General features: G+C 40.8%; 3 protein-coding genes across 3 annotated transcripts; 1 reads left to right on the top strand and 2 right to left on the bottom strand.

The window, feature by feature from the left end:
* The first annotated feature begins 8985 nt into the window (after positions 1-8985).
* Positions 8986-19758, top strand: gtf2e2 (general transcription factor IIE, polypeptide 2, beta). Its single transcript, XM_080028923.1, has 8 exons — positions 8986-9184; positions 9841-9990; positions 16398-16480; positions 17174-17281; positions 17417-17599; positions 18090-18183; positions 18564-18679; positions 18845-19758. The coding sequence occupies exons 2-8, from the start codon at positions 9846-9848 to the stop codon at positions 18962-18964; spliced, it is 849 nt and encodes a 282-aa protein (XP_079885049.1). The 5' UTR covers positions 8986-9184; positions 9841-9845; the 3' UTR covers positions 18965-19758.
* On the bottom strand, positions 11917-14955 carry smim18 (small integral membrane protein 18). Its single transcript, XM_080028925.1, has 2 exons — positions 14828-14955; positions 11917-12287 (listed from the first exon to the last, which is right to left on the bottom strand). Exon 2 carries the CDS (start codon positions 12279-12281, stop codon positions 11964-11966), a length of 318 nt encoding a protein of 105 aa, XP_079885051.1. The 5' UTR covers positions 12282-12287; positions 14828-14955; the 3' UTR covers positions 11917-11963.
* A 139-nt stretch (positions 19759-19897) lies between the features above and the next one.
* On the bottom strand, positions 19898-24542 carry LOC307251556 (dynactin subunit 6-like). Its single transcript, XM_080028924.1, has 7 exons — positions 24451-24542; positions 24172-24236; positions 23948-24053; positions 23768-23853; positions 23606-23653; positions 23322-23464; positions 19898-20230 (listed from the first exon to the last, which is right to left on the bottom strand). The coding sequence occupies exons 1-7, from the start codon at positions 24477-24479 to the stop codon at positions 20138-20140; spliced, it is 570 nt and encodes a 189-aa protein (XP_079885050.1). The 5' UTR covers positions 24480-24542; the 3' UTR covers positions 19898-20137.
* Between the last annotated feature and the right edge of the window lie 17 nt (positions 24543-24559).

Here is a 24559-nt window from a genome sequence, read left to right as displayed (position 1 = left end):
GGACAATATACAGCACAAACATATAGAGGCCCATAGTCTGGCGGAAGGGGTTTCGACAGCGTCTATGAGCGCTGGCGTCGGCTACCTACGCAACCCCTCCCCTTCCTGGCGTTCCCGTATTGAGCTCCCCCTCAAACTAGGAAACAATTCGCTCACAGTCAACCTGTGTGCATCCGTGCAGCGCTCTCCCTCACACACACACACACACACACACATTGTAGACAGAAATAAAGTGTGGCGATACTTCGGTATAATAATAGCGGCGGCGGCGGTCCGGGACGCAGCCTAGCTTAGCCTAGCCTAGCTGTCCCACTTCATTGTACAACTTCCCCCGGGCAGAAATACCCTCATTAACTCTGGAAGATGAAGCGTTGGGGTTTGGATTGAGCAGCGGACTTTGTAACCAGCTAGATTAAGATCCGCCGTTCCTTTTCGTCGGTGATTTACAGGACAACGGGCCGCCGTTGATAATGTTACCAGAGATAACACTGCAGGTCACTGTGACCAAAGACCATTTTCTTTCCCTAACCTTAAAGTCTGTTTGTTTCCTAAACCTAAACATAAAATGTGGCGTATACGAAATGCTGCAGTCACTATATGCAATATGCAATATATATTATATATTATATTGCAAGAGTGGATATTTTAGCTGAAAACAAATGAAATGTGTGTTTTGGTGAACCTATACCAAGAACATCAACATTTTAAGAAATTTCCTCATAATTCTACTACATATCGTAATCTGGTCAGCTTTACAATTGAGCATTAATTTATTTTATTATTTATACCTGCGCTTTTCTGATTTTGATATGTCAAAATGTCCTGTGTGGATTGTGGAAAAGGTTATGGAGGTCCATAGGACAGGGGAAATAGATATATTATATCAGGTTTTGGCAACACAGGCATTTGTTAGGCCCAATTGTGATATTGGAGCAGTTGGTTCTTGGTTTTGGGGTATTTTCATGTAAGGAATAAATATAAGTAATATCACCAGACTTATCCCGTAACTGTTCTGTATAATGAAGGAAAACAAATGAAGGATGTAAAACAGTACGCCTTTGAAGCTGTTTTGCCCGTAACATGTACATCCAGACCATTAGTGCCATGTCCGTTTCTTTGATGATGTTACATCTCTGTAAAGTCATCTTATTCCCTTGGTAAACCTAAATGTTGTTATGCCGTGGTCACACTGAGTTGGGAGTTTTAGTTCTCTAATAATGACCGTGTGTTGCAGTTTGCAAGAATTCAAACCCCATCATTATTCGTTCTGCCCATGAGTAAAACAACATGTTGCTCTGTTTGCCAGAAAAACTGTTAGAAAAACTGCACTTTGGCTTGATTTGTGTGACCCCCTGCCATCACTGTACCACCACCACTCCGGGGCCCCTGCAGAGTTCGACTCTGAAAGCAGTAAATACATGTGTGCACCTTTCAATCAGGATGTTATAATGGAATATAGAGGCAAAGGGTATTTGTTGGCAATTAAAGAGAATAGAAATACCTCAGGTGCTTCTCAATGCTGTGTAATCTGCTGTGCAATTCTATTATTCTGGCTAAAATTGTACTTCAGTGAAGTGGCTAGAGGGGAAATCCAACCTGTATTGTACCTGCAATTCTCGACAACTTAATCAGTGTTGGAAACACAAACAAAGCTCTTGCAAAATATAGAACCCATCCCAAAAAAAGCAGCCAGAAGGGAAAGAAAATAAGGCGACAGCAGTGAAAAGCGAAAAGAAAGCATCAATACATCAAACATCGCCTTTTGCAGTACTGTATTGTCTTGTGTTTTAGCACACTCCCAGCTGGAAAGAAATGATGTGCTTCTGAAAAGTCCCAATGAAAAACAAACATTTGCATTATAAAGCAATGCTTGAAACATACAGAATCCGTTTCTCTTTGGCAATGATGGTCAACAATTCTCAAGCAAAAAAACGAATCGCTCTGCTAATAGTTTTTTATGCCGTAAGGAATAGATTAGGACCGACTGGTGACAGACTGTAGGCGGATCCAGCACCTTGGAGAAGAAGTTTTGGTTTTCACCCACATTATTTGAGAAAACAAAAACACAAATGGGGATTTGTGAAGCTAATGTTGAATTTCACAATGTTTGTAAACTAATTATTTCATAGCAGGGCCGCACGTGCCCCACAAATCCTATCTTTGGAAATGTAGTTACCGCAACATAGCAGTATGAGAAAGGGTGAGCCTCAATTCATAAAGTGACACTTGAAAGCCCGACGGAATGGTGTGTTGACTTTCTTATTTCTTACTTTAGGGGAGTTGTTCATAGATATAAACAAGGCTTAACAATAAAACACTAGGGAAAAATATGAGAAAGGCTATTTTTGAAATGTTGTGGTAAGCAGATGTTGTTTTGAAGACTTTTATTGTGAACTGCACTGTACTGTGGACGATGATTAAAGATGCAATGAGAGAATAGAGAATAGGACTCAGAGGAGAGAGTTGCACACTCACACAAAAAAAGATTGTGCACACAAAAATGTTCACACACTGTCAGGACACACACACACACACAGACACACCGACACACACACACACACACACACACAAACACACACACACACACACACACACACACACACACACACACACACACACACACACACACACACACACACACACACACACACAAACAAACATCAGTCAAAAATAATACGTTTGAAGGGCTTAATAGTGGAGATTATCATGACCCACATGCACACAAACACACACACACACACATAATGTTCCCGCTCCTCAGGAGTTGGTCCTTCTGTGACATTTGGAAAGGGCAAAAGGAGAATCACTCTCACACACACACACACACACACACACACACACACACACACACACACACACACACACACACACACACACACACACACACACACACACACACACACACACACACACACACACACACACACACACACACACACACACACACACACACACACACACACACAAACATATACACACATTCACAGCTTTGACCTCCACACCATCAGGTGTCAGCATGGCCCCCCATACAGAAGCTCAATACTCAGATTAACATCAGGAACCAGGATTAGCCTGCCCCTGCAGGGTTTGGACAGCACACACTCGTTTCACCTGGCTGTCCTACAGCGCATGTGGTGCCACCCACACAACCAAACAGCATGTGCACACAAACATGCATGTGGAAGTCACACACGGCGATGAATGTGTACACGCATATAGGTTAAGAGTTATTGTGTGGCATATTAATGATGTAGGCTGACATCAGGGAATTAAGATAAGGGAATTAATATAGTTATCGGAGGCCCATAGTACAGTGATGTGTGTGTGTGTGTGTGTGTGTGTGTGTGTGTGTGTGTGTGTGTGTGTGTGTGTGTGTGTGTGTGTGTGTGTGTGTGTTTGTTTCAGAGGAAAATAAAACAGTAGTACACTGAGGGAGAGCCTTTAACTCCTGCTGTCTATTCATGAAAACAGCCCTTCCCCAGTTACATAAACAGCAGAATAATGCATTAATACTTTTATTCATCTCACATTCAAAAGGCTAGAAAATGATTTCTGCTGCAAAGTACTGGATAGTTAAAAAAAAACTGCAACAAAACTCTCTGCCTGCCCCATCCTTGAGTGTCTGGGCTGCCTTACATAACGATGCCTCACCAGTCACCTCCCAGCAGTGGATTTTTTTCAAAATCCTTAAGAGGCATCTCTTGCTTCTTTTAAATTGTCAGATTTAGCAGAGGATTGCCTGGCTTGACCGGAGCACTTCTCAGCAGTGAGTCAAACTCAAATCATCGATTTCTTAGCAGCAAGGTTTGAAGAAAGGGCACGCTAGAAAAAAGTGCCTGAACAAAGCCACAGACCGCTGTCCGGGTTTAGAGTGTGACAGCATGTCAGACCACTACGTCTCCTCCATTAAAGATGATCTTTTCTATTTATATTTAAGTAGGGAATCTGGATGCCTCTGCACTGCAGCCACTGTGTGCGTTTTGTCTCTGAAAGGTTAGCAGATGAGCAACATACAGCCCTTAGACTGGGGGTCAATACAGCAGGTTTGGCAGATTTTTTTTTAATCTTCTGTGTCTGTCTGAGAGGCTGCAGATCCTGGGGTTCGATGAGTCACTCAAAAGAACTGCAGCGGAGAAGAATGCTATCCTACTGCCACCTTGTGGTTACTTTCATTGTAAAGTTTGATTCAAAAATCTCTCTTTGTTCTCACCAACGATCATATTACAGTAAAACAGAGTTTGGCACTTGCACTGCTTTCAAATGTAAAAGGTTTCCTTCTACAAGGTGCCATTGTAAAACAGGCTGTTAATTAGTAATTAATTCTGGGCACATTACTGTATTACTGTATTTCTCCATGTTGACTGATTTGGGTGTATGGAGAGACATGAAAAAATATTTTCCTCAGTCTGCAGCATTGGTCTTGTCAAGAGGTTGGTGAACTTATTGTATATTTGCACTTTCTCTGTGTGCTTCATATACAGTACTCGAATCACTGAGAAGCATAATTACTAAAAAAATGTAAGGTTAGCAACAGCAGTGTGTAACTGGTTCAGATAGAGTTAAGTAATATGAAGCGTGTGTGTTTCATATGGTGACAAAATATGTTTTCTATAAATTAGTGTAGTTTTGATAAGAATGTTTCAGTTTTTTCAGTGCAGACTGGGAGCCAGGCCTTATCGCGCCCCAAACTTTTCATTGCCTGACTTCACTAATACCGCTATGGCTGAATGGGAGCAAATCTCTGCTGACAGGATTTTCTTCATCTTATGGAAAGCTTTCCCATAAGAGTAAAGACTATTATAGCAGCAGGTAATTGGTATACCATGTTCAACAATCAAATACCTTCTCCTAAGTAAAAGCTTCAGAACATAATAGGTATCCATGGCGACCTCCCAAACACTATGGCTACAGATTACATACACCTACACACAATGTACAGTAGTACACATGGCTCCAGTGTGCAGCATCTGCCTCCTCTGTCATTGCTTTTAGGTCTGGCAGCAGTTCAACCCAGACACTTGAGAATACAGCTCAGACAATTGTGGGAACATGACAAAAAGAAAGGAAACAGAGGGTGTGTGTGTGTGTGTGTGTGTGTGTTTGTGTGTGTGTGTGTGTGTGTGTGTGTGTGTGTGTGTGTGTGTGTGTGTGTGTGTGTGTGTGTGTGTGTGCATGCACATGGAATTCTTGTGTGTACAGGAGCTACTTTTAATTCAAAAGCTGTGACATCCAACCGTCACTGAAGCCCGGAACTGCTGACAGGTATACACACACACCTACACACACAGTGTCACACACACACACACACACACACACACACACACACACACACACACACACACACACACACACACAAAGTGTCACACACACACACACACAAACACACCTTCTCACACTGTTGTAATTGAAAGCTGTCACTTTGAGATTTTTCTCCTCCACAGGGATTTGCACTGGTTGGCTGCTGCTTGAGGATCTCACTCATCTCTTCTCTTTGATATAACTCCTCACCTTTTCAGCACTGACTCTCTCTCTCTCTTTCTTTCGCTCTCTCTCTCTCTCTCTCTCTTACTTTAGTGCATACAACACACGCTCCCTCTCAACCCCCTCTTGTTCACCACGCACATAGGCTTGCTAATAAATGACGGTCCCTCCCAGTTTCAGCTGTGAAAGACTGAAATACACGTCGTGTGAGAGCAGACTCCTAAAATGGATCAGTCTCCTGTTCAGTTCCCTCCATAGTGGCAGCATCGCTCTAATTGGCCATGATTAAACCTTGACTTACCCAGGTTGTTGTGGCTTGACTGTGTGACTGCGGTTCTCGCTCCCTCTGGTGTGTCTAAGCAGTGTTATTCATTATGGATTAGGCCCTAAATTAGGTTTGCACATATTTAATCATTCATGTCGGCTCACTTCTTTGACTGGCCTGCTGAATCATTAAATAGGAGTTTTGGAGATGCTAATTTGCTCCATGATCCGCATGAACATCTGAAAGTTGGATGAACGGATGCCTGATTCTAAATTCTGTTTGTGACCAGCCCATAAAGAGTCTCCTGCAATGTTTGTTGTCTGAGGACTGAGCATTTGTTTGATTTTTTTTCATCACAGAGCTGTTGCACCTTGCTTACTTTAAATGCATGCTGTTGTTGAGACATAACCAGCCAGCATGTACTGTATTTTAGACAAAGGAATGCAAACCCAGATTCAATTTTGGGCATTTCCTTGCTTTGTGGATAGCAAGGAAAAAGAGATTGTACAGTACCAATGTGTGTGGTGAATGAATGGATACATCAATGTGAAATTGTTATTTGTTTAAACATTTTAGGATTTGATTCGATGTTGTTATTTTACCCATGCCTCGACTACACGCCATACTTAATATGCACGTTCATTCATGTGTTCACACAAAGAACTGTAGATCGCTGAAAAACTGGAAAGAACTGAGTCATATTCTTTCCTCAATGATTGTATTGAATATGTTTTTAAAAGCGTCCTTGGGATTCCCTGGCCATGAAAATCCTTTTCTGATTCAGGTTTTTACTGAATTTCGATGAGCTCCTTCATGAACACTACAGTATATTCTGAAAATGTTAAAACAGCTGGTTATCATTTCACATTATAGATTTCTGTATTCCTTTTTTTGGTGTGTGTTGCATCGTTTTCTGCGCTTTTCTCATTGGTTTAAAATAGGTGGGGCTCGGTTGGAAAGGGTGATGCAGTACAAATACGGATTTTGTAATATTTCAATCAGAACCTGATTGGGTTTAATCTGGTCAGTTGTTTGATCACAGTCAATCAAATTGAATCAAACCACACCCACAGGGTGGCTTAACTGAAATGTTAAGTCTCAAACTCAATAACATTTTAAAGTGCATGCATATGTTATCATATGATTTTAAGACACGTTTTCAGGGGCTTTTAATGTGACAGCCTGCCAAACGTGACAGATCTCCATCTCAAAAATACTATGAAAATGTATTAATAATAACACTTCTTTAATATCTAAGAAGCTTTCAGATACGTTACGCCACGTGTCTTGAATAAAGAACATCTTTTATTGTAAAATCCTGTGCCAAGCATGAACGCTTATGCATGTGCAGGAATTGAGAACTAATTAAGTGGCCCTCTGTTCCCTCTCTTAAAGTCTCATCTGAACACCACGGTCCATCTCCGCTCTGTATCTCTAATATTCAACACTCAGCTGCTCCTGGATGCTTAGCTCCCTATTGGCATCGGTGACTAGGTTACACTGCAGCCTTATGTAACCTCTTTACTCACCCGATTAGCCAGAGGCCGTGTTGCCTCCCTATCTTGGCTCAGCAAATTCCAGCTTCAGCAGGATGAACTGATGCACCCACTTTCATAACCACCATTTCCATGGTGTGGACATTAAGGCCTTATTTTTTTACCTTCCATACAGCCTCCCATATAGAACATCTTTGAATGCAGTGTGTATAAGTGATAAGTGAGGCCAAATCATAATTATTGATCAAGGGCGCTGAATAGCGTATAGCACATAATAATAGTCACTTCCTTCAGGGAGAGGATTTTTTCATTAAAAAGATGCCAGAGGAGACCAATGGGCTTAGAGGTATTGTAAGGGCCTCACGGTTTGTCTCTTTGATTGTTGCCTTGTTTCTGAGGGTATGCTCATCAGTCACTTACTTTAGTCTCTCATGTCCATGCAGTGATAATGCCATACATGCTGAGCTGGGAGATAATCTGTTTCTTGTCGCCATGAGAGTCAGTACACAGAGCTCCTCTGTACCCTTTAATATCCTTCGTGAACAGTTAAGGTGTCTCTGAAGTCACAAACAGCCATTTCTCCAGAAATGTCACCATTTTCAGTAAGCCAGACCTGTTTCTGGGGGAGTATTAAATTGGGTTGAATCCCATATAACCTTGAAATCAGAAATGATTAACCAAAAACTTGTTGTTTTTATCAACTAGATTTTGCATCATTACAGTTACACATGACTCATCTACCAAAATAAAACGGTTTATTCTTCTCTATATGAGATATGTTATAGAACTTTGTATAAATCACTGCAGTGTATTGAGGATGTCTCCTGAGAAAGAAGGCAAATATATCTTTTGTCTTCTATAGCAAAAATGTATTACTTGGTGACCGTGTGTTGCAGTTTTGAATTGTTAGGGTTATACAAACACACTAGCAAATTGAAAAAATAAAAATAGGAATTGGCAGCACATTCATGTTAGACGTTCATTTTATGTCAAGTAGCATATCGCTATCAGGTACACTATTATATGTTTGACATCTTACTGTAATCCAAATCCAAATACTTTCTTTGCCAGATTCATTGTGACATTTGTTAGGCCTATTTTCCATAGGCGGCGCCTATATGTAATGTAGGCCCATCATCAGATGAATATTTCATCTATACTAATTCTACCACTGTATAGTTCTTTCAAAAGTAAAAAAGCATAAAACATTTTTCTTTAAAGTTTTTGTTTTTGTGTAACTTGAAAGGAAAAGACCATGACAAACGTGAGTGTGTGATGTAGCACCGTAACTGAACCACTAAGTGTCGCCACTGTGCCATTTGCTCTCTGGAGATGAGCAGTTGGGGTTTGAACATAGGGTTTGAAGATATAAAATGGCACATTCATGTAGGCCTTCATGAGGTCTGATATTTAGGGCTGCATTGATTAAAGAATTATATTCAGTAGTAGCCTACTACTGAGAGGATGCATACAAATAACTTGTTTCAACATTACATGATCTTCATTAGGCAACATTCTGCAAAAATCTTACTTTGCATTGTATAATATATTTTATTGTAAATGTGTCTATATTATGAAACTAAACTTATCTAGTCAAACCACAAACCTTTTTCGAGCAAGCCTTGTTTAAACGGCTTTTCCTAAAAAGATAAACAGAAACGATATAACGTAAAGCACGGATCTGACGTGATGACGTCGCAGAGGATTAGCTGTCGATATCCGAAAAATCGAACAAGAACCGGAAGTCAGGCATGAGGAGAAAAAAATAGATGATTTGTCTATGAAGAAGTTAGTTGGCTAATGTTTACCCTCTTTAAAGGAATACACTTTGATTTATCTAAAAGAGCGTTCCCCTCCTGTTCGATATATCTATCTTATCGAAATCAGAAAGTCGTCGTGGACTAAATCATCAGTTTCTGTGCGTACAGGGACCAAGTGTGAGGTAACGTTGTTAACGCTAACAAAACAAGAGTCGCACTGTGCTGTGCCGTTTGCTCAATGATTTTGGTATCAAAACAGTCAGCGACGCATAATGAAGTAGAAAACGTCAACCATGTCTATTTTGAGCATTTACATTATCATCTGATAAAAATGCAGACTTAATAAATTACTTGTCTGGCAGACAAACTAACCCAGCTAATGTTGGAAAATTAGGCTACCTATTTATTTTCTCTGACGCCATGTCAATGTGGCTGCTTATTCCTGTTCATAGAGCATTGCCATGTCTTCCCATTTAATTTGCTACTTTGCTGGATTCGGAAAAACAGTTTGAGATGTAGGTGTCAAATTGTGTTTTATTCTGTTTCCAGTCTCGGCTCGATTAGCAACCGATCAACACAGGCATACTGGAGGCGGTTAATTCATTGTCAGTGGGCCATCCCGTCTTTGTCAAAATACAGACCCTTTTCATTATTTTGAGTTTATATTGTACTCATTTAGTGCCCATTCTGAACTCAGTGCATCTTTAAATCATATAAAAAAAAAACTGACATAAGTAAACTATGTGGGCCAGGTATTGTGACACCTCTTAGAAAGAAATGACTGGTCTCATCTTGATTGGAACTCCATTAAGTCTGATATTTTATTCTATGTTAATAGCCAGGATGGATCCAGCTCTGCTGAGGGAGAGGGAGCTGTTCAAGAAGAGAGCTCTTTCCACTCCGGCTGTAGAGAAGAGACCGGCAGCCTCCGAGTCACACAAGAAGAAGAAACCCAAAGGCGACAAGGAGAGCTCCTCCGGTTCCAAAGGTATGTGAACAAGACGTTTACCAAAAATGATTCCTCACATGTTTGTGACTGTAACAACAAGTAATAGCCTGGATGTTGTAGGCAGGTTATATATATGAATAGAAGTCATAGAAGCGCTGTTACGTGTGGGGTATGACTCTGACTTTATGTATGTAAACAGAGAAGGAGAACATTTCAGAATTGGAATTTAGGCAATGGGACCATGTTGTGTGGCCTCCTATGCACTTTTGCTCTCTTGAAATAGCTCAGATGTGTGCAGAGATTATTATATAGGCTATAAAATCTAATGAATCCTAAATTCATCCAGATATTTCAGCTTTGTTTGATATATCTCATGTTTATTATTAGGCCACTGTATTATTCCATAGACCGGAACAATCTAAAACCCAAATTAGTCCGCACAAAAATATCCCAAATCACTCAGTTGCCAGTGGTCATTGCAGAATGGTGGTGCCTTCTGTGTGCACTGTTCCACTGCTTGGCCGTTGTGCATGGATGGATGGACAGAAGTGGCACGCACTGGCGCCCCCAGCATTTTTGTCAGGCACACCCCACATTGTCAACACATATGATATTATTCAGTAAAAGTACTGTGTTTGAGAATTTGAAAGCTCTGTTGGAACAATTTTAAACAACAAAGTGAAAGCCTGCAAAAAATATTTAGCTACAATACAATGCTAAGCCGTGCTTTATTTATTTTTATTATATGTTTTTTTAAATGATTTCTATTATCCCCAAACATTCAAAGTATCTCCTCCTTCCTTTTCCGGTAATGTGTCTGTTCTTAAAGGTGAACGAAAAAAACTCTGGTTCAGTGATGATTTATTAGGCATTTTGTGGTAAGGCATATGAAATAATACATTGTGCTCAATATGACATGATAAATTACATCATTGTACAATTTACTGACGAACAGAGAAGCAACTATGCTGTCCAACTAAGCTTGACCATTTAGCTGTTGATTATCAGATCCTGTTGGTAAACTTATTATGATAATAAAAAATAAAACAAATAATACTCAAGTTCTCCGATTTGGACAGCATTTTCTGTCCGTATACTAAATTTGACCACGTCTCATAGAAGCTCATTTGCATTGAAAAATAAAACTTTATTTTCTTGACCAGCTAATGGGTCTGAATAGTGTTTTTTGTACATTAACATGTTTTTTTTCTGGCCTTACTATTTGAACTATTTCTATTACAATAACTTCCAGACTACTTGGGTGTTCTCTCTTGAGTCCTTCTGGTGTAAACTATGGTTTCCAGGGTCTGCCTGCCCTGTGTGTTCAGTGGTGGTGAATGGTAGATGTGTGAAGAAATCATCCTAGCTGAAATGAAAAGCTGATTAGACGTCACTCCCCCCTTCCTTTCTTCTGCAACCTTATCTCGTCTCTTCCCTACACATCCTCTTAAAGGAGAAGTTAGCAATATTTTGTTGCTAATATAGATATTATATCACTCTATATTCAAACCGCAATCACTTAAACAGTATTCACATTTAATAACACAGGTCTCCCAGTCATTCAGCTTTGTGGTAATAGCCGGATACAATTTTGAGTATCCTGCTCGTTTTATCTATTCTATCATTATAAAATCGCTATTATAATATAATGAATGAGGATTTTCTTCCCTCAGTCTTCCATTGGCCCAGCTGTCCTGTTAATCCTAACCCTACATGTTCACATGTGTGATGTCACACATGGTAAAATGTAGGGTTAGACAGTGAGACAGTGAAAAACACTCTTTCTGCCTTTTCTCAGGCTAGGATGAAGCGATTTCTAAAAATGTTGCACATTTATACTACATAGGATCTCAGAGTTCAATACACCTTGATATTTCCACCGGTGAAGTAGGTCTTTAAGTGTGAGCAATTGAGCGACTATACTGGGCAGTTTTTAGAACAGTTTATTTTCCAGGTTTGCCCAGTTCAGCAGTGAAATCCAAATCCCCTCTCTGTTGGTGGTCCTGGGCGGGCTATACTATCTCAGTGTGGGCCAGTGACTCAGTGCACATGCTGGACATGCCACAGCCTCCGGGCCCTTCCTCTTGGAGCTGCCGGTGTGTCTTGCCTTTAGCACAGCAGCCACAGTCTAGCAGTTCATAAAGCACAGCCAACGCAGCCAGGGACAGCACAGTGAGGATGAAGAGCAGGAGGATGATGAAGCAGGCCACGTTCCAGCCGTCGTGGAAGGGGTAGACCTCCTGGACCTGCAGGGACACGCGGGAGAGAGGGGCTGCCTCCGGGTGCCATGGGAGGTTACTCGGGTGTATGGCGGAAGTGACGTTGGCCATGATGATCTATTTAGAAAAAACAAAAAACAGGGTGAAAAGATTGTTAACACCTGTGATCTTATTGAGTTCTGAGCTTCACTGTGTGCAGCATTAGGCAAGGCAAGTTTATTTATAAAGCACACTTCAGACACAAGGCAATTCAAAGGGCTTTACAGGGGCACAACATACATCGAGATTAGACATAATAAATTGCACTCAAAAACAAAAAAAAACAAATACAGGCAGACAAATTGCCAAAGCGAACCAATGGTCTGTTTGACAAGGATCTAGCCCCTAGAACCTAAGACAGAATGGGAAAGCCATTTCCTCTCCTAATACCATCAGGGATTCTCTTAGGTAATTTGCTGAAATGCAAGTAGGCCTACAACATTTTTTTTTCCGGACATCGAGGGTATCATGTTGTAAAGTCAGACATTACATTGTCAGCTTGTAAAGAAAATGAGCCCTGGCCTACAGAAAGGATTTCGTATGAGAAAACAATGTTATTACTAGAGCAAAAGTTTATTTTGCAAAAGGAGCTTAAACCCTGCTGAGGCCATCTGCTCGGAACAAAAATAGATTTAGAAAAAGGATAGCTGTGCAGCAAGCTAGTGGCACATACGCTTGGCCATAACACCTGACCAAAATGTTGTAATTAAGTAATTGAAATCTGGCAATGAAGTGAAAAGTGTGTGCAGTGTGTACAATGTCGGGCCATTTGTCTCCCTTCAGCTGTCCTTTAACATTTTCAGCCTCCTGTTAGACATCCTCAGGGAACAGCCTGCCAGTATATCTGCCCGCCCACACACACACACACACACACACACACACATACAAACGTGTGCACATGCATGCTCTTTTCTGCATTTTTAGATTGAATTAAGAGACCTAGTAAACTGACCCAGATTACTTGAGTGGACCACGGAAAGAGAGGGCTCATAAGTGCTTCTCTTTGCAGTAGGCTAAACCTTCAGTTCCATCTTTCCATGTGTATTTATTCCAAAATCGTCTAACTGGGCTAATAGAGTGTAAAACACATGCTTTCATGGATGGGGAATAGAAGTTTGGCATCTAAAGTACAACTTGATTGTGTTTTAGTGCACGTATGTGGATACCCTACATTTGTTTGTCACATTAGTTTTCCGTGTTACCTGAAACTGTAATGAGATCGAGCCAGTTGTAGTGGATTCAGTTGTCCCTGGAGTTCATGCATATTATTCAATGTAACTTATAGTCTCACACTGACTCAGCATTACATGATATGCTGTGATCAGTAAGGTGGGCAAGGCAACTATTAACTTACAGCTTTTTGTGCATGTTTTATTTTAAAGGCACTTTGGTTCAAAGCATTGCTAAAACATAATAATAAATAATATGCATGTGCTATGTGCTATATGTAATAAGTCAGTCTGTTGTGAAATTCAGTTTATCATTAAGAATATGCCCCTTTCTTCCATGCTGACAAAATGCTTGCACTGTGCCGGTTTGATTTTCTATTCGGCTATTTAAGGCAGGAAAATATAGAATATTATGTGGTGTCACTTACACAGTTAGTTTACTACATTTGTGTTAGCTGGAGTTGTTTTAGTGCGTATACAGAATGTGGTCCATGCTCTCCTCAGTTGATTCAACTTGACTCCCTGTGCCCTCTTTATCGCCAACCCAGCTCTTCCAATCAACTTCACTTCATCCCATTGCCATGACAACCACCTCTTTTACAAATTTGTCTCGCCTGGTATTGCCCCCGCCCCCTCCTGCTATTCTACCAAATGCTCTCTGCTTCTTTCTATTGTCAGAACAATCAGGCACATAAAGACTGATTGGCTCCCCACAGCATCTGTTATTATCTCAGACTGAATGAGCCCCACCCCAGGGTCTCAAAGGTACAGATATTGCTCTTTGGCTGCACAGTGGCTGCCTCTTACTACACACACACACACACACACACACACAAACACACACACACAACATGCACTTATACACCCCGGCTGGCTCCTCACAGCTGTCAGTCCACTCATTGATTTATCTAGAGAGCGCCAGTTTGCAACGAGTCATGCAATTCCGTACACACAGACAAGATGCACATGAGTTCACATAGGACACACACAGTTTGTGATGCTTGGTATTAGGGGGCTGTACCAGAGCAGGCAGACAGATCCATGTTTATTTAATCATGCGGAGGGGAGTCTTGGCCTCAATATTAAATTGCGACCTAAAGATAACAGCTTAGTTGTTTCTAGTTTAAAACACATGTTCCATACATTGTTGGTAGATATAGTGATGTGCAATTTTCAGGATTTCTTATGGAGAAAAATGTTGGCTTCATAAAAAATAGATTGTCTGCATTTTAAAAATGTATGATTTTACTGTGTGACTGGTGGATTGCTCACCAAAATATCCCCCTTATCATCATAGCTACACAGTGAGGCCAAGAACAGCCTTCCACAGCCTGTAGCTTAAAAGAATACTGTGGATTGTTATGATCTGGCTGATGTCTAACACGCATGAACACGTTATTCTGATGATGCTATTCTGTAAAAAAGGGAAAAAAGTGCAGACTCACTCACCTGTGTTTCTGGCTCAGCCTTTTACAAGATGCGAGTCAACAGATGCGCTCTCTCTCTCTCTCTCCTCTTTTTTGCTCTCCGTCTTCCACCCTTCCTCCCTCCTCCTTTCGCTGACTCCTCGACCTGTTTTCCTCCTCAGCTTTCCTTGGCTCGCTCCCTCCGCCACTCCTTGCAGCTCTTAAATGTCTCGGCTGAACAGCACGGGTCTCCTCTCTCTCTCTCTCTCTCTCTCTCTTTCTGTCTCCACCATTGGCTCTGTTCTTTTAGCCCTGCCTCTGCACCATTCGCTAAACGGCCTGTCACAATTCCATCGGCCCGGCCCACAGTGCAGCTCAAGGCTCACAGAAGCTCCCGCCCACACCATGAATCATTCATGAATCAGTGTCTGCTTTCAGCTTTGATTGGCGCGTGCTGAGTGTCCAGACTACAGACAGTCAATAGGGGGGTGGACACAGCATTATTGGACTCCAACACAGGATAGGACCAGCTGGTTGGACTTCAAATAATTCTGATCATCGGATTAAATCTCATTGTATCTCCTGCAGTACTTTATGATATTTTTATTGCCTGAATAATGCCGCTGTTTAAGTTTGTATATAACATTCTCATTTTCAAAAAGTCCTGAGAAAACAAAAGAAAATTAACAAGTTGTGCAACCCAGCCCGATATAGCTTTTTGCTTTGTGCCATACCAGAGAGCCACATTCTTTCACAGCAGGGTGGCACTCTCCTCCATTAATTTACAATGAGCACACGAATATGACCACCGTGACTTCATTTTGAGTCGGTTCCACATACACTTACCTGCTGCCGTAAACACTCACAATAGCAAAGGTGTGTTAATTTGCAGCTGGAAATATTCCCAGACAAATTCAGTGTACTTGCAGACTGACTACTGAAAGGAAATAAAGATTGAGCGGAAGTATGTAGGCGGGCGGTGCCAGGCTAGTGCCCCACTGGTTTAGGAAATAACTTAACTTCTTTTAAAATATGAAAGTATATATTTGTTTTAAAAGAATTACATCTTCAGTAGAACTGGGCAAGGAGGGGTTATTGATATGCACTTAAAAATGGACTATAACATGAAGAGTAGTGCAAGATTGCTTAGCCTGGTGAGACCACCCGGATCTTGCAAACTTCACATTCTAGGCTAGATTGACGACAACTACACAAACCAATCAGTGGCTGCCTTCCAGAAAGGGCCAAACTTCAGGTCAGAACCCAGGTCCTGATTGGCCCTGCCATTTTTTAACGGGACTCCTCCCCACTGATATTGGAGAAAGTCCAGACTGATCTGCAAGAGAGAAACTAATGTGAAGCTTGCAAGATCAGACTGGTCTCACCAGCCTAAAGAGTGGTGACTTCATTGTAAATAATGTACTTTTTTTTTTGTCTCTTGATGGTTATGACACAAACTGGTGTAAAAATAGTATCTATTGATTTTAAACAGTTTTATCTATGAAGAACGTTTCACTAAAGCCTGTGTGTCCAAATAATCTACTGTGGTGTCAGCCTTTTACAATTAATAACATGACATTATTCAATATTTAGCTTTCTATTCTTCTCCACAGAGTCCAGTAATGGCAACATCAACATCAAGACGAGCTCTGGGTACAAGTTTGGCTGCCTTGCCAAGATAGTCAATTATATGAAGGTAAGCCTATGGAGACATTTTGTTTTGTTTGAAAGTGAACATTCTCCAGCAATTCAGTGGTGATGATTGTATTCATCTTGAAAGTGTTTGCCTCTGCAAGGATGAGCACTGTTTAGACAAAGGTGTGTTTCAGTCTCATGGATATTGTTATTCTTCAAGTGGATAGAAGCTTCCCGCTACAGGGTCCACTTTGATTCCTAGCAAGTCGTGATCTCCATTAAACATCCTTTAAAAGGCTTGAATTGTTGTCTGTTCTGTCAGCCCAGTGAGTCAGTTGTGTCTGCGTTGTAACATTTTGTCCCTAGTTTTATTTATTGTGGGTGTTCTACCGGCTTGTTTATCATGCTGTGTGTCACACTAGAGCTGTCTGACTCATACCCCCTCTGCAGAATTCACACCCTAATTGACAGATTTTTCTTTTGATGTGTGCCTTTTTTGTGTGCCATCTGTTGAATACAGAGTTTCAAATATTTTTTTATTTACCCGGCCCATTGTCAGAAGTTGTTAGGCACAAACTCACTGTAGTCATTCGGCTCAAAGCCCTGTCAGAGGTGTGGGGCTAAGAATAGATTGGAATTTGAAATGAATTAAATTGGACTAATGCTGAAATGAATTAAAAGGAAGATTTTGAATACTTTGTAGCCTGGGAATTCTATATGTAAATCAACGTGCTTCTGTGTCCCTAACACTCAGACAAGGCATCAGGGTGGTGATACACACTTTCTGACCCTAGAGGAGATTCTGGATGAGACCAAACTTCTCGACATCAGCATGAAACAGAAACAGTGGCTCATGACGGAGGTGCGTTCAGCATTACACACAACACACATCACATCATATTTATATCACAACATCGTTTAAAAATACACAAGTGCCATAGATTTACAAGAAACCTAAAATCCTAACACATACTCCTTCACTTTCTGTCAATCTCAGGCCTTGGTCAACAACCCCAAAATTGATGTCCGGGATGGGACGTATGGCTTCAAGCCCAAGTACAACCTGAAGGATAAGAAAGCCTTAGTGAGGCTGCTGGACAAACACGACCAGCTGGGCCTGGGAGGAGTGCTGCTCGACGACGTAGAGGAGGGACTTCCTAACTCTGCCAAGGCCATCAAGGTAACCATAAAAGAGAGTTTGACTAATGCTGAAGTGTGTCCGTGTTAAAGCGTCTCCCAATACATGAGGTACATTCTCTGAATTAACTTGTTTATGTCCCACTGTTAAAGGTGCAGTGTGTATTTTTTTATTCTATAGTACTTCTTCGTCTTCCAACAGGTGCATTTCCCCAGGAAATCCACTTTAAAAATGCCATATGACCATTAAGTTTGTCCATTCTGTGCTACTGTAGCGGCCTCCATGGTGGAAAGCCCCGCTCTTCTGTAGATATAAAAGGCTCTTTCTAAGGAAATAAAAGAAGAAAAAAAACACTCTTATTTTCAAGCGATTATACATTATTTAAAACACACTTATGAATATTATATTCCATTTCTACCAAGTCTTTTCTGAAAAAATGCCAATAAATTCTACACACTGCACCTTTAAGTCAACTTTGTGGTGACTGTAAAGTGTCAGCAGCAGAGACCTGAACTCTCATGTGTTCATACAGGCTTTGGGGGATCAGATCATCTTCGTGACAAGACCCGATAAGAAGAAGGTCCTGTTCCACAATGACAAGCACTGCGTGTTTGTGGTGGATGAAGGTGAGCACAAGTCCGCTTTGTCAGTCAGGCGTCATATGACTCACAATGTATCTGTTGTCTGTCTATGTGTATATTGCTGTCTGTTACTGGCTCAACAAGATCTTATAATTCATTTTGTTAAAGGCAAACCTTTCAGTTTACATTTACCTTTCTCCATTTCAGATTGTTGTAAGATAACTAAAACATTTAGTAAATTAAATATCTCTGTTTGAACCGCTGGTCAGATCAATAAGCATTTATGTACTTAATTTGGGCCGTTTTAAGATACTATATTTGGAATGTAGGCCTGTCCGTAGTAGGGTTTGGTTTGTGTAAAGACACGTTTTGTCAAAATCCAAACATGACCTTGTCCAGCTTTTTGATCAGTGTATTTCTTGTAGAGTTCCAGAAGCTGTGGAGGAGCGTTCCAGTTGATAACATCGATGAGGAGAAGATTGACGAGTACCTGAAGAAACAAGGCATTTCCGCCATGCTGGAAACTGGACCAAAGAAAGTGGTCGGTGTCCCTTGGTCTCCAATCTGCTTGATTTTCTTTCCAACATTAAATATACTTTTCCTAGTATTTCACTAGTACAAAAAAAGTCTTTATAGATTTCAACGCCGAATGTTGACATTTGCACGTTGTTATTGAGCATCCATTGTTTTTCTGTGCTCCCTGCAGTTACCAATTAATAAGAGGAAGAATAAAGGTGGGAACAGGAAGAGACAATTCAAGACCCACAACCACCATTTGTCCGGCATCCTGGAGGACTATACAGACGGTGTCCCTGCAAAGAAGTGAAATCCTTTCCCTCACTGCTTCATACAGTGGTGTAGAATGTGTAGATCAGAAACGGCTGTATAGACAGAGAACCCCGGCCACGCTACGATACAAAGACTTTTATCATGGCTGTCTGTCGTGTCAAAACAAGCCAGCTTCTTTTCCTTTCTTCGCACTCCTCCGTGATCAGTGCTCTTGTATTACATGGAGTGAATAGCAACTGTTTCATGGAAGACTTTTTTTTTTTTTTTTAGTATTGATCAGTGATAACTGAAGGACACTGGAGGAAAACAGTACTAAGACCATTAAGGACGCTAGATGCCCCTTGCCAAATCTGACCATCCTTAAAGGTGGTGTTGCAACCTTACTGTTATATTGTAAATGAGGTTGAAGTGTGTAAATACTATTTTTCTCCTTTTTTATTTAGTACATCGGGAATGCTGGGGGTGTGTGAGGGGCTTTATTTCAACAGTCCAGCAATCGTCATCTGAAATTTACAACTTTTTAATAGGAGTTGCAGTAGACAGGTTTGTGTTGTGCAGTGCATCACATTGTGGTTTTACCATCCAGCATGAACCATCTAGGATGTCATTTCTCCTGGAATTTAGAAACATTTCAATTATTTCATTAAGCAGCACCATGGTGAATAGTGCTTTAAATTAAAATAAAAAACCCTTTGAAATAATTTTTAATAAATGACACTTCAAAAAATGGAGCCTCTTTTCTTGATTTGCAAGTGCAGCAGTGATAACATATACATTAGTTTAATGCAAACATTTAGGTTTTATTTATCAAATTCTAATTGATAATAAAATAGATTCTTGCAGTTTAATTTGCTGTTTGTATTTCTCTCAATTTGTTTAATATGCTCTATTAATTACCTGTATGTTTACAACCTAGTGATGGAATTACCAGCAACCACTGTGATCAGAAAGGAGTATATTGTGCACACAATCAGCATTTGAGTTTATTTAATTAATCATAGAAAAGCGTACATCGGCCCAGCAAGATAAATATGAAAATGCTTAATCAGCTGTTAAAGTAGAAAATATGAATCAGTAAACTGAGAAAGGCTACTTGTGGAAGCTAGGTACATATTATATAATTATATACATTCATGCTCCCAACCAAATCTATTTAAAAGAGGGTTTGTTTGCCATTAACAATTCAATGGTAAGTAAAGATTTAAACATTTTAGCTAGCACTGTGGCCCGCTTTAACAGTTTTCTTCAAGTGGTGGTAGTTTGGCAAGATCTTCATCAGAAAGTCGAGCTGAAGAGTCTGGGGCTGTAAAGATGACAACACGTGTGAATACAATGTGTTTTTTCCACAATGGTGTAAAACTCAGACATTGGCCATGTTTCAAAAGACTACACTAGCTGAAATACCAATATTTATTGTGGTTTTCCTGAACATGTTGAATATACTATGGAAAACAAAACTGCAATGCTGTAAAATAAATGATGGTCTAGTTTAACTGCTCTTCCTTGGTCGTTGATGTATGCAGCAACATGCAACAGGCCCGTCTAGAGGTACCTGCAATATGTCATTGCACACTATTTCTAAATTAGTGAATGGCTGTAAAAACACACTGCTTGGCCTGTTAGAGCTTCAATCCGTGCCTTAAGTATTTTGTTTTTCACACAGTGTGCCTTTTGCATAAAGCATGGTTAAAAAAGAATATTACTTTTTATATGTACATATTTAGAAACTTTCAGACATGACAAACACCAATGGTGAGGTCAAATAAATGCTTCAATGACTGAAAAAATCTTCCATTATTTAAACGTGACCAAAATGTGTCGAGATACTTTCACCATTGAACAAAGTATGAACCTCCTCATGATTTAAGGCCAGGACACACCAGTCCGACTACGCAAAAAATGGAGTCGGCCGTTTCAGGAAGCTCCAGTCTTCCCGTCGCGGCCAAAGAACACACCGATAGGACTGTTTATTTTCCGTACGCTCGCGGGACGTAATGTCTCCACAACAGAAGGCGGCGCTAATCTGTATTGTGGCCCGAAAAAATACGAAAGCCGGAACTGATTGGACATCTCTCTAGAGCATAAACATAGATAGAAATACGTATTTATATTTATGGACCATAAGAGCACAATTTTTAGCAGAGAGTGTCGAGCAGTCAACAAGGGTTGATGCATGTGAGTACTCTCAAAACGAAACGAACAAACACATTAAAACGATGGCTAGCTGTTGTTAGCTGTTTGTGCTACCCGCCTCACTTCCGGGCTTCACTGATTCGCTAGCCCTCCACCGATCAAATTGCTCCAAATGAAAGACGTTCAATCGGCGGCCGACAGGCTCAAAACAAGCCCGACGACCTCTACGTCGGCCGACGTCACGGCACACACCAAACAGATTCGTCTTTTTTTTTGACGACGGCGATTATCGGGCTGGTGTGTCCTGGCCTTTAAGTATTCATCCTGCTCACAGTCTTAGAGCAGGGCTTTAAAGGCCAGGACACACCAGCCCGATAATCGCCGTCGTCAAAAAAAATGGAGTCGGCCGTTTCAGGAAGCTCCAGCTTCCCGTCGCTGCTAAAGAACACACCGAGACGACTGTTTATTTTCCGTACGCTCGCGGGACGTAATGTCTCCACAACAGCAGGCGGCGCTAATCTGTATTGTGGCCCGAAAAAATACGAAAGCCGGAAATGATTGGACATCTCTCTAGAGCAGGGGTCTCCAACCTTTTTTCAACTGAGAGCTACTTTGAAAAAATGTAAGTGGCCAAGAGCTACTTGTATCAAATCGCTTATATTTATTTACATAGCACATATCAAATGAATTAAGCTTCTGTTTGTACACGTGTGAAATTGCAATACCCAATGCTTATCATAAATCATTTCCCATCAAAGGTCCAAGAACACATTACTTTACACTTTTTGTGGGCCACATATCACTGAAAATTGACATCAATGTCTATATTACACTTCTTATTGTGACGCAACAGTGTTTCCCCCAGGAAATGTCTTAGTCAAGGCGGTCACCACCCAGGTGTGGAGGAGGCGCGGCGCAACGCGGCGCGCCGAAAATTTTGGGGGTATTTTGCTCAAAGATGCCAATACGCACTACAGAAATAAACAACTGCTTATTTGAATAAAACAGACAACTGACCTTACAGTTGTACATTTTTAAAGTTCCTTTTTGGATAGGGGGCTGTTGTGAGATTATTATGGACAATTAGGCCTACTGTGATAACCTATAATTCATTAATGGTTATTATTAGCCTACTTGCTTGATTTCTTCTTAAATACAGAGGGTATTGGTCGTTTTGGAACATGTATTTCCCAATTTAAAATGTAAAAATAAAGCAGCATTGAAAATTCAGAAAATAAATCTTGTATGGCTACACTAGCATGCTGTTTTACAAATAACTCAATAGTTGAAATAATAAATAAAATGTGTTTTCCCCTTAAAATGATTAAATACATTTATGCAAAGGTCAAAGACAGGGCATGCCGTAGTCATGCATGGTCGCATGCAGAGCCGCAGAGCAGCACACACACCAGCTGATAGAGAAACGCTTTGAGACACATGAACATTTATTTACCGCAAATCGCAAAGTTTTGACCATGGGAAGAGGTGCATTTACCTTCATCAGATTTTTAACTTGTAAAAAAAAAAAAAAAAAAAAAAATGTTTTTTTTTTTTTTTTTTTTTTTTACAAGTCGGTCAACCTATCAGGCGAGCTACTGAAAACCCGCCCGCGAGCTACCGGTAGCTCGCGATCGACCTGTTGGAGACCCCTGCTCTAGAGCATAAACATAGATAGAAATACGTATTTATATTTATGGACCATAAGAGCACAATTTTTAGCAGAGAGTGTCGAGCATGGTGTCGAGCAGTCAACAAGGGTTGATGCATGTGAGTACTCTCAAAACGAAACGAACAAACACATTAAAACGATGGCTAGCTGTTGTTAGCTGTTTGTGCTACCCGCCTCACTTCCGGGCTTCACTGATTCGCTAGCCCTCCACCAATCAAATTGCTCCAAATGAAAGACGGTCGGCAGAACAGCATTGAACATGTTCAATCGGCGGCCGACAGGCTCAAAACAAGCCCGACGACCTCTACGTCGGCCGACGTCACGGCACACACCAAACAGATTCGTCTTTTTTTTTGACGACGGCGATTATCGGGCTGGTGTCCTGGCCTTAAGTAGCAATTCCATTTTAAAACATTACATTCAGTCTAAAAATGAATCCGAATGGTTTGACAAAAAAGCTTAGTGGAACAGACTCTTCCCCCCAGTACTATATTTAGCAGAAGGGAAATAACAGCAATTTTTGGATACATTTCCCATAGTTATTAAATGACCATTTCCAGTCAACGCCATTAACAACTGTGTGTATCCATACCTGTGGTCTCTCTGTCTGAACCCGCCTCATACATCCAGAGCCGTAGATGACTGTGTTCTCAGATATGACTTCACAGGTGTTGACCTGACAGAAAGCCCCAATGATGCAGCCACTGGTGAGGATCACATTCCTTCCAACGTCAGCTAGAAAACAAAGCAGGGGACATTTGATACAGTCAGTGACTCAGATCATTTAAAAGCTCCATCTATAGCTGTGCAGATGTAGGCTGCTCACATATGGACAGTGGACACACACTGAAAGCCAAATCGATGCAAATATCCCACCTTTTGATTCGATTACATTGTTGTCTCCAATTTTCAGGGCTTGTGATACTGTTTTTTTATCAACTAAGGACACTTATTTTTGATAGATACAATCCATTGATTACAATATACAAAATAATTTGACTGATAGAATATGATTGGTCAGGCAGGTTAAAAGGATACCACAGCCAACTTCAAATACATTGTTCATGCCAATGGTCATGGGTTTTGGTTCCACCTCAGAGTCCGGCGTGATGTTTTCTGGGTAACTGTGGAGTAGAACAGGCAAGGCTGTAATTATCAGTAAAGTAATCATTTCAAAACAAGAGACACAAATTGAGGTACCAAGGAATTTTAGATTACCTATTTATGATCAGAGCTTGCTCCTCGATCAAATTGCCTTCTCCAATCACTATGGGTCCTGCCTCTGCAATGATACGAGCTTTTGGGTGGACTACTGTCCTGGGGCCTGTAGAAAACACATAATATAAAAAAAGGTAAGGTAACGTAGAGGTCCTGACAAATTAGTTAAGTTTTGTCAAGTCAGAAGTGACTACTTGCAAGTGAACCAAAGCGAGAAATCTTACCTATTGTGACATCTCCTCTAATTTCACTCTCAACACAAACTACGGCTCCTGCGGCTATTTTAACACTGCAAAGAACAAGAGAAAAACAGTGCTATGAGAGGAGAAACCATGGGAAAAATGGGTGTAAATGTTAGCGAGCTAAGTCGCTAGCTAGCTACTTCGTAGTCGTCTATAGCTTCGTGTTTACTTTAATGTGGCTATTTAGACGTTATTTGTTCATGCTTATTCATTTTATTTATGTTTAGCTTAGCGGTAGAACGCCCTTAATATTAATATTACCTTTTCTGAGCACTCGGTTTATCTGCCATTGTGAAAGATGATGTCCAATTGGGAGGCGCCGCTGATTCACTCGGTTATCGATTTAGAGTCCTTGCTGTGCCAGCGTGAG

This window comes from Ammodytes marinus (assembly GCF_949987685.1).
Source record: "Ammodytes marinus genome assembly, chromosome: 6".
Classification (NCBI taxonomy): Eukaryota; Metazoa; Chordata; class Actinopteri; order Uranoscopiformes; family Ammodytidae; genus Ammodytes; species Ammodytes marinus.
Note: the sequence above shows the minus strand (reverse complement) of the source record. Positions and strands in the feature narration are given on the sequence as shown.